Genomic DNA, 11,407 nt, shown 5'->3' on the forward strand with positions numbered 1-11,407 from the left:
CAAGGCAGAGGCTACGCACTTAAGGGCCAATTTCTATCAAGAAGTTTTACAGAATTGTCTCATTTTCCCACATAGCATTGCACTAAAAAAGGTAGGAAGTAAACAGTATCCTGCAGGTGGCCTGGGGACTCCCCAGGTGTGGCTAGCATCTGTAATGAGGGCAGCCTAGTTGTGGACTGTGAATTTTAACTTGTGGGGTCTGCGCTAACTCCAGTAGTTAGTGCCAGAATTAAATCTCAGTACACCAGTTGGTAACAGAATACTTTCAAATTATTGTTTATTACTTTTATAAGCTTTTTTTCCACTGCTTAATTGGTATACTTTTGTATTTGTGAAAATTACTTGAGTATCTTGTGGGGCAATGGAACACACCATAAATTTTTTCTAATAAAACTAATGAAAAAATTTTTTCATTTAACAGCTTTTAACCTAGTGACAGGGTTTTCAGGAACAAATTTAAGTCATTAAAAAGGGATAAGGTTATTTAGAAAACCTATAATGAAGGACCCTTACCAATGATTGGCTCCCTTGGTAATAAAGCAGCTAGGATACTCAGGAATCAGACAATAAAGACTCCTGTCCAAGGAGAACACTTTAAAGGAAATTGTGTTTAAGGAGATTACCTACCCAAAAAGTTCCAAATATGAATTCGTTTTCACAAACCCTTTCAAGATTGACTGCATATATCATCTGTGCTAGATGTCCCCAGTTAATCTTTGTGAATGGTAATAGAAGTTAATTAGCATCAAAGGAAAAACAGATGCACGTGTCATCAAAAATGGGATTTGTGGTTTGTGAAGAGAGCACAAGGTAAACCAGGCTCAGTCTATGAAATTCAACTAACTAGATTGCCAAGAAATGGGTTCCATTTCTTATTTTATGCTTTTATTGATTTGCCTGTGCTGCCATGAATGTTATCACTCTGTCAACTAGTCCTTTATTACGTAACCTTTTTATTATTTAGGAAATAAAACAAAACCTCCTTTAGCATTAACATATTGGGATAGTATTCTTTATGGGCAACTGTTAACAGTTTTAGTAACCTACGTATCTTTGGTTCCCTGGATAAAGGCTTATTGATTTTTCTAGCTCCTGCTGTTAATTCTTGATGTTTGTCAGTGGAGGCTCAGCTAGTCTACACAGGGGAGCTGTTTACACAATCAGCATAATTATTACTGGGTTGTATAATGTGCATGAGGCTACTGGTACTTAACACTCTTTACAACTTTATTAAGCAAAGCTGTTTTTTCCTTTCATTGCTGCAACGTCTAAAACCATAAACGTACCTACAATGATCCTATTCTGAAACCTGGATTATACACAGCAAGAAGTTACAAAGCAGCTCCTGAATATGTACCTGCCCTAAAATGTGTTCGAAGAGACCACTGATGCCCTGCATTACTGGCCCTGGAACCACTGTCATATATAAGCAGAAAGAAGGCATGATTTTTCTCAACACTAGCTTCTCTCGCCCACTCTCCAAGTACCTCTTCGCTCTCCTGCCTTTCGTTAGGACCTTAGCAACTCCAGTCACAGTCTCTGTCAATAGAAATTCACGCCTCCCTGCCTAACACTGGTAGGTTCCAGGGTTAACTGAATTAGTAAAGGTTTTACAGTAATACAGCTGAGTGGCAGTCTGAGCAACAAAGTGAGTTGACCAAGGACATCAAAGCACTGGTCAGGAGGAGTTACTCAGAAAAGCTCAACAAAGGTCAACATCATCATCCCTTAGATTCCAGTTGAACCTCGTGGCTGAGCACCCAAGGCGGTGTTTAAATTCTGCAAAATAGTTCAAGACAGTGCTTTAGGCTAGTCTTTACCATTGAAACAGAACTGGGAGACTTTACAACTTATTTGTTATCTTCGCTATTGTTACCCCTCTTGCCTGGTAAGTTTGCCCTTTTGTTCTCCTAAGATCATTATTACTGAGACCTGTTCAAGGACAAGCACTGTGGCCAGGCTTAGATCACAAAATGGTTTAAGCCAAAAATGGCTTCTCTTACATCAAGAAAGCCATGATTGGTTCTCTTTCTCTGGGGATCCCCCTACCCTACCTGCTTACAAAATGAGTCCAGGAAAGTGACCAATGGCAGACATCCCAAGGTGAAGGGAATGTTGGTCATTTTCACCAAGAGCATAGCTTCTTGAAATGCATCCTTTGAACTCTTAGGATGGGGTTCAGTTGAGGACCACGGCAGCCATTTCCAGAGCCAGAGATGTTTTAGTCCTTGCCCCAAAATCAGTGGTTCTGAAACAATTCAGGCAGGTAGGGATCTCTTCGTAAACAAATAAAAAGGTGTTTAGGGGATAAGGGGACTAATAGGAACAATGTGGGGGGTTAGGGGGTGAAGGGAAAGGGGGGCATTGTGGTTCTATAGGTCTTCAATTCATCTGTCAGGGAATCCAGCATTTGTTTATAGGACTCAGAAGGTCAAGTCTGGAATCAGCTCAAGGGAGTGGTCACCACTGACATACATAATAGGCTGAATTTAACTTGTTTGAATTATTTTCTCATTAACCAAATGACTTTAAATTTAAATTATATGATAATTAGCCCATCTAGATTAAACTTTTCACTTCCAATCTCAATTCCTTTAAAGCTCTTATAGACAGGGGACACCTGGAACTAGCACGGCCAATAGTCTAATCTAGTCTAATCTTTGGCCCCTATATAGCTTTGATTGCTACACACATATATACTCAGCAATATCAAAAAACTGAGCCTTTAATTTTCTAGATTAACCCTTGAGAAACATCTAGCAGCTCAGCCTTATCTTCCTTTTCTTCCCTTTTTCAGTTTTTTGTGGATATTGAGGAAATTCAAACACCTTGTTTTACCCTTCTTAGTCACACCACTAGAAGGTGTGACCACATCCTACCTTTTGCTATGCCTACCCAAAAGCCCAATTCTCCAAGGCACCAATTATTAAAGATAGTTTTCAACAAGAACTATGTCTCAGACAGAGCAGGCTGATTTAAAATCGTCAGGGGCATTAGCCATGTAGATAGCTGTTGAAGGCCAGGGTCTCTGGTCTTTCTGAAATGGTAAAAGAGGGCCCATAAAAAGTGAAGAAGCACTGATGCCCAAACAAATTAAAGGCATTACCAAATCTGTTCATTCATTCATTCTATTTTTACCACGTGCCTGCCTTATGAAACATGCTATGCCAGGCCCTGTCAGGATCTAGATGGAGTGGAATTCACAGGACACCAGAGATGGCTCTTAAATCAGGTCCTATAAGGAACAGTTGAAATAATCAGTAATGGTTAGCCTGAAATAAGAAGATTCCAGAAGAACATGAGTCCTCATGCCTAAATAATTAACTTTTTTTCTTGCAGAAAAGAGATTAGACTTGTTTTGTATAGGACCACATAGAATATCAATGGATAGAAATCAGTGGAAGGAAATAGCAAGAACTTGCTATCAGAGCAATCTAAAAATAGAATGAGCTGTGTGGGGAAGAGCATAAACCTAATTAGCAAAGTTGGTACCTGGGGCACTATACACTGTATCACTGGATACCCCACCCCTAAACAAATCTTAATCTGACTGCTTCAAAGCAAATCACCTGTAATTCTATTACCCAAAGGCAATCACTGATGACATACTGGCATGTTTCCTTGTTTTTTTCTGTGCACTTTTTTAACATAGTGAAATTGTACCATATATACAATTTCCCATTTTTATTGAAAATTATTTCTCTGGGCTATTTTGTAGACTACCAATATTTACCAAAGCTTTCTCTAATTGTTGTACATTTAGAATTTAATTGTAGGAGCAGGAGTTCTCAAGACGTCCTACCTGGTGGTTTGAATCTCACTGTGCTTTCTTCGAAAAGTTGTGTCTCAGCTGCCTCATCTGTAAATGGGGATTATACCTCACAGAGTTGTGTATTAAAGGGGCTAATTCAAGTAAAACACTGTAACAGGGAAGAGCCAAATCTGACATGTTGGATCTATTTCTTTCACTTTAACCTTTGCTTTCCTTTGCTTTTGTTCACTAAAAGGATACTGTCTATACACAGTGGCCTGCCTTGGGGAACACCGCCCTCTGCCTGAATGTTAAACCAAAGTGCCTTTGTTCAGGGAAGCACCCTGACCCTGTCCACCTGTGGATGGCTGCAAGAAAGAAGAAATGAACACATCCCCTCCCCGGGGCTGGCCATTCCAGGGGACATTTGCAAAACTTACGGTCTTTTTACTTTACTTCCTCATCTCCTCCCCTCTCTGTTCTATAAAAGAAACTGGCATCCAAACCCCTATAAGATGGTTTTTTGGAGACGTTAGTCTGCCACCTTCTCGGTCTGCCGGCTTTCCGAAAAAAGTTATATTCCTTGCCTCAGCACCTCGTCTCCCGATTTACTGGCCTTGGACATGGTAATAGCACTAAGAAAGTGCCTGACATATAGCATTCACTCAAAAATTTTACCAATTACAGGTAAAAGACTAAAAGTCTGTGGAAAAAAATTGTGAAAGACTTCAAAATGGACCAAAAGGTTACTGGCTATTTTTCATGGAACTTAAAGCTCTGTCTAGTAGACTCTTGGGGTGAGGAAACCTGAGCCTTTTGTTTGAGCTATTTTACAACTCTTAAAGTTATACATAAATGATTCTTGTCCATGGACACACAAACTCTGTCTGGTGGATAAATGACTTCTCTCCCCTGTTGAAAAAGCCAGTTTTACATTTATTTATAAATTCATTTCAATATCCTTGATTCACCTATTAAGTGTGATGCTTTGAATTCTCCCTTGAACTGGTAGAAAACTCTTACTGGTTTTATTAATGAGTTAATTAATCTCAACAGGTCCTTTAACAGGTCCCATTCAGCCCTAATTCAGTAAGTCAACCAAGACTATATACTCCATGCTTCAAAGGTTGTTTAAACCTCTCATAAAATCTATCATATTTTGCCATCAACATTATTGAGCTTGGGCTTCCCTGGTGGTGCAGTGGTTAAGAATCCGCCTGCCAATGCAGGGGTCCAAGCCCTGGTCCCGGAAGATCCCACATGCCGATCAACTAAGCCCGTGTGCCACAACTACTGAAACCTGTGCTCTAGAGCCCGTCAGCCACAACTACTGAAGCCTGCGCGCCTAAAGCTCGTGCTCTGCAACAAGAGAAGCCACCGCGATGAGAAGCCCATGCACTGCAACGAAGAGCAGCCCCCACGCGCCGCAGCTAGAGAAAGCCCATGCACAGCAATGAAGACCCAATGCAGCCAAAAATAAATAAATTTATAAAAAAACATTATTGAGCTTTACTAGGGAATTTAATTCAACTCTTCAACAATTCAGGACCTACTATTAATATACAAGGTATCATGCTACATGCTGTGGTAAATATGAAAATAGTAGTGCTTGCCATCATGTAATTAATTATCTTTGGGGACAAGAGGTACAGTCTTTCAACCTTACAGTGTGTTGTGGGTATTAAGAATATTAGCATTGACATCAGACTCCAGTCTAGTTTTGATCCTTTTCTAACTTGTAATGACTGCAGAAATTGCTTAATCTCTAAGCCTTAGTTTCCTCAGCTATGTAATGAGGATAATATCCATAGAAGAGCACTGAGACTTGAAAAAGATAATACACTTAACACACTTAGCATAACGTCTGGCACATACATTTTAAAATAGAATCTTTAAGTTATTCAACCACTAATAGGGAAGACCAACTGTGCACACCAGCCTTCGTACCCACCACACACACACCCACGGCAGGGACTGGCTAGGGAATGTTCCCTTCCACACATTCCCTCAACCAATACATAATTCTTACAGGTGCATTTACCTAGGACTATCCCACTAGAGCAGTGTCCATCTCTTCCCCAAAACTCTCATAAACACATACCAGACCTCATTTACCTAAACCATTGTATGAGTAAACCTCTCTTTTTCACCTAAAAAACTTTTACAACTGCTCAGCTGCCACTGCTTCTCACCCACCCACTCTAACTACATCAGGATAAAACTCCTACATCCTCAATCTCCTCTACCAAAATTCTATCCACCTCCTCTTCCTGTTTAAAACCTAGCTGTTCCCTAAAGACACTTCCCCAGCAACACTATGTTAAAAAAACAAAAAAACAGAAACTTCATGAGAGGTCCACCATAGAATTATCATCTACTCCTGGGATTCAGGGTCAGTAGAGGTGAATTTACCATGAAGCTCTTGAGACCTAAGCTTCAGTGTCCCTAGCTTTCATGAGCTCCTTTTAAGGTTCTTAAACTAGCAATGTGTTGCACTGTTTTTGAAAATTTCGCAGCTAATTTAACCAGTCAGTTAAGATGCTTTTTTTCCACTCCAGCTTCCATTGGCACACTTCCTCTCCTGTTGGATGACACTGTACCAATCAATTTTAAGAGGCAGTTACAGTTGATCTCACGTCCTGCTTGGCTTCTACTATGCCACTTTTTGGTTCTCCTTCTGTCTACTTTGTTGAATCCTCATCTTCCCATCTGTTCCTGGAATAACCCAGAACAGTCTTCTCCATGTATTATTCAATCCTTAGACTTTAGGGCTTAGATCTCATCCAGTCACAAGGATGAGATCCACAAATAGCAGCTACTATTCATACTGAGGACAACCAGTTGAATCTCCAGTCCCAAGCTCCTGTCAACTCCAGATAAACGCCTACTTCACCGCTCCACGTGAATGTCTAATAAGCATTTTGAACTTAATATGCCATAAGCTGAACTTTTTCTTCCCTAAAACAACTTTTCAGTCCTAGCTCAATAGTAACTCTACCCTTCCAGTTGCTCAGGCCAAAACCCTTGGGAGTCATCCTTTGCTCTCCCACAACTAATCCTTCAGCAAATCCAGTCTTTTTCCTCTTCAAGAGGTCACTGTGACTACCTCAACTACTCTTATCCTAGCCCAAGCCAAGATCATTTGCCTAAAATATTCCGATAGACTCGTTTCCCTGTCTCTACCCTTGCCCCACTAAGATCTACTTTTGCTCACAAGACCCATTTTACTTTTAATCACTCTCCACCCCACCCCTTCCACATACAAATAATTGAGAAATTTACAAGTTTTGCTAATTATACCAAAAGCTAGGACTGCCACCACCAGGTAAATGCTCAGAGCAGGTTTTAGTGCTAGCCTTCTTTCTCAAAATCAATTTTCAATAGTTTTACTTTCACTGCCCAGCTCACTGTAGCCAGTCAACTACTCAAAAGACAATTTGTCTCAGGTTATATGCTGGATGCTCCTATATATAGTGGGCACTTTATGGAACAAAAGATGTTAAGTATAAAAATAAAACTGGGATTTACCAGAGTCCAGCGAGAATACTTTTATATAACTGAAGGAAAATAAGACACATATTGTGAAGACGAATCCACTGAAGATAATTTTTAAAAGATTTCTATAAACAATTGGCTCTTACATTCACATGAAAAACATTCATAACTGAAGTTTTAAAATTTTTATTTTATATACAAAGAGTATTGTTTCTGAGGAAGGCAGATATGCGTGATGACCCATTCAAGAAGTTCACACTTAGTCCAACTGCAAAAAAAAAAAAGGCAGATAGGAAATGAATTAATGCATAATGCTTTAAATATCCATTTTATTCTCAGGAAAAAAAAATGGCTCATTACAGAATGAGGTTTAAACTGGAAATCTGACCCACCCCAACTAGTTATGGAGATCTAAAGAACTTAAATATTTACTGAACACCTACTACAGGCTGCTCCAAAAATCTCAACAATTATATTTTAGACAGGGAATTTTAATACTGGTATACCCACTTCTACCATCAAAGAAACTTCCCGCTAGAAAAACACTACTACATAAAATGATCTTTACCAAAAGCTCAGGATGGTCATTAAGTAGGTAACAAATTCTAACACTATTCTAAGGAACCGATCATAAATTAACTCATTTAATCTTAACCTCTGAAAAATGGGACACAAAGTTACCGGGCTTGGGGCCATTCTCTGATCTACTACCTTCAACTAAGTTATTTGAACTTCCACAAAGTAACACTAAACATACTTCTTAAGTATTTGGTCAAAGCCAAAAGTTCAAGATACTTTGTTCCTGTCACAGAAATCTCACGTTAAACAACTTATATCCACTGTAACATTTCAACATAAGGACACCTAATTTTAACAAATACATTCTACTCGATATTTTTGAGTTCTAACTATGAATAAAAAGGTAGTGACTGTTATTTTGTATCTCAAAGAGCCAATAAGGAATTAGTTTTCACTTCTAGCATTTAAGTGATTTTTAGGAGCCAAGAAAGCTTCATCTATACATTAATTTCTACAACAAACCTGCAATTTATTTTTCACAGGCAAAAACTTAGCTTTGAGTGACTTGACCAAAGTCACACGACTAAGATTCAGATCTCTGAATCCTAAAAAGGTCTACCTGGCCCCAAACCTCAAGCTCATTCCACTGCACGACCCTATCCAACATTTCAGGGCAGCGGACAACGTATGTATTCTGTTGAAAATTAGCTAAATACGATTAGAGATTTAGTATTTAATCGTTTCTGAAAAGTAATTTTATGCAACATTATACATAGCACCTAAAACTGTCAGAAGTGGGTAAAAAGGAATGAGAAAGTCTACTTTTAAGGCCTTCACCCCACCCCCCCATTCTATTAACGTGACTGCCACAACTCTCAACAGTATCATCCGCTAGCAAAGAAGGGCCCTGCTAGCTCCAAGAGAAAAGCAGCGTTGGTCAAATGCCCACACCACGAACTACCCGCTCGTCGGCCCCTCACGGAAACAGGAGAGCACGGCGTCGGCGGCCGTACCTTAATGAAGCCGATGTCCTTCGCGTACTGGCGGAAACACTGGCGGCACATATTGAGGCCGTATTTCCGGATCAGACCGTGCCGGTTTGAGCAGACGCGGCTGCGAGGAAAGAGATGGCGTTACCGCAAGTCGCTGAAAGCAAAGTATTCGGCACTCGGGAGGCCACCACCCGCACTGCCTGCCGGTCTCCACGGACCCATCACAGGCCTGCAATGGCGGCAGCCACAGCTACGATTCCGTCTCCCCCCGCCGCGCCGCCCGCGGGCTCCTCCACAGTACATTTCAAGCAGCGTCGCGCCCCAGAGCAACCCTTCCCTGAAGCTACATTCTGTTTCTCACCAAGAACGAGAACCCTGGCCGAATTTTCTCGGATGGCTCCAGTAGAGCTGCTGGTGCCCCATGTTGCTTTCTTGGCTGCAACGAAGCAAAAGGAAAGACGGAACGCACGCAGGCGCTCTTCAAAATTTTGAGACAGCCTACCCAGAAGGCAGTGCTGACAAAGGACGCGTGCGCAGTGTGGCTACGCTGTTTCGCGGATGTGAAGAGGAAGCTTGGAAATAATCTAGGCGGGCACAGCTGATGACGTCACCAACACCTCAGCCTCTAGTTTTCTCTTTCGCGGACTTCGCTCGCCGGGCGCGGTGGCGCGCGCCTGTAGTCCCAGCTACTCGGGAGGCTGAGGCAGGAGGATCGCTTGAGTCCAGGAGTTCTGGGCTGTAGTGCGCTATGCCGATCGGGTGTCCGCACTAAGTTCGGCATCAATATGGTGACCTCCCGGGAGCGGGGGACCACCAGGTTGCCTAAGGAGGGGTGAACCGGCCCAGGTCGGAAACGGAGCAGGTCAAAACTCCCGTGCTGATCAGTAGTGGGATCGCGCCTGTGAATAGCCACTGCACTCCAGCCTGGGCAACATAGCGAGACCCCGTCTCTTTTGAATCCCCAGAAATGAGTTTTGAACCCTCAAGAAATAAATGATGTCACTATCGTACCGTCTCTTCATCATCGTCTGAACCTTTTACATTCTTTTAATTAAAATTTTACACTTGGAAAAAGGATTTTTGCCTTAACTCAGTACTGACACCTACTGGGGTAAAATTACAAAATAACTTAAAATCAACTGCAATAACTAGGAGTCAACAGTAGGAGTTCCCGTTTTGTGAGACAAAAGAGGTTTTCAAACTTCTTTTTAATTGACACACTGCTCCTAGAAATACACCTATACCATTCCAGAAGAATGACACGAGACTTAGTGTGTTTAATATTTAAATGTAGTTAGTTAAGTTTAAAGTAAGAAACAAGTAAATGCCCAATATATGTTGCTTTGACCAGATGATTTGGTAATAAAATAACTAGTGAAAACCAAATGCCATCTAATAATCTGAAAAATGTCCCTAAAATCCCCATGGTTATTTACAATGTCTTTAGATAAACCTAAAATTGTACATGGCTCTGATATCAAAGCTTTAACTAGATCTATAAAATGTACCACAGGGTGCAATAATGCAGGAAACTTTACACAGGAATTCTTCTTTGTTGTTTTTTGTTTTTGATTGTTTTTGGTCGAAAACAAGATGATGAAGAAAGGAGTCAAGCCAGAGATTTAAAAACCAGGTATGACAAAACAAATATAGTGAGGAAAATAAGATTATCTCAGAGCCCTTCCTTCCAGTTTCAACTTTTTTGTTTTGTTTTGTTTTCAGTTTCAACTTTTACAACTCAATGATATGGATACAACTAAGTTAGTAGGACAATTGCATTAGATGATACATGTGCTCATAGAACACAAAAGGAGCAAAGAAGAAAGAGATTAATTCCAGCCTGAGGTTCATTTGAGGGGCCTTTGAAGTAAACCTTAAGTGAAGAGTGGGGTTTTTACAGGCAGCACTTGATGGAAGGGAATGCATAGTGAGAGGAAGAGTTTGAGCCCAAGAATGGAGTTGGAAAAAGCTTGGAGAGGATGAACAACCTTGTGTAACTAGAGAGGAGGATGCACGAAAGACCTAGTGATAGATGACTGAAAGGGTATTTTCACTTAAAGCCTGATTGTGAAGGGTCCAATGTCAAGCTTCTACAGTTTGCCTGGAATTTATATCAGTCATAGATGTGTAGTTTCCAAAATCCATGTGCCTCTCCAAAGCTAATCAAACATTTGCCCACCTATAGCCTTCTCAGGCCTTTCCCAATTGGTCTCCGTAATTTTTAAAAGATTACAATGGTTCTGAGATCAATTCCATAAATATTTTCAATACTCTGATATATAATCCTCTGGGCCAAAAGAAGTGAACTCATTTAAAACTGGGGGGAAGAAAAGACAAACAAGAAGCAATTAGTTACATTTGAACAGTAACAATCTCTTAAACTATCTTGATATTCAAGTAGTTGTTAATGTTTATTCTGGTCTTGAAAGTTATTCTTCTTGATGGAGATATTACAAAACTGCAGTTGAGAAGCTGTACTTCCCGCTCAGTCTTAAGATAATGTAGCACCATCTATCTCCACCGATGGAATTATCAATTTCTTTTTCAATAAAAAAGCTGAGAATACAGTTTTAAAAGTCCATTTTAACCCAATGTTTGTGAAGAGCTTTTAGCTTAATCCTATACTCTTCTTACAGACTCCTATTACTCT

General features: G+C 40.5%; 1 protein-coding gene across 1 annotated transcript; it reads right to left on the reverse strand.

Annotated features, from left to right (window-relative positions):
- Positions 1-7,416: 7,416 nt before the first annotated feature.
- On the reverse strand, positions 7,417-9,280 carry RPS29 (ribosomal protein S29). Its single transcript, XM_036844840.1, has 3 exons — positions 9,119-9,280; positions 8,779-8,878; positions 7,417-7,514 (listed from the first exon to the last, which is right to left on the reverse strand). Exons 1-3 carry the CDS (start codon positions 9,178-9,180, stop codon positions 7,506-7,508), a joined length of 171 nt encoding a protein of 56 aa, XP_036700735.1. The 5' UTR covers positions 9,181-9,280; the 3' UTR covers positions 7,417-7,505.
- Between the last annotated feature and the right edge of the window lie 2,127 nt (positions 9,281-11,407).

This window comes from Balaenoptera musculus, chromosome 2 (assembly GCF_009873245.2).
Source record: "Balaenoptera musculus isolate JJ_BM4_2016_0621 chromosome 2, mBalMus1.pri.v3, whole genome shotgun sequence".
Classification (NCBI taxonomy): domain Eukaryota; kingdom Metazoa; phylum Chordata; class Mammalia; order Artiodactyla; family Balaenopteridae; genus Balaenoptera; species Balaenoptera musculus.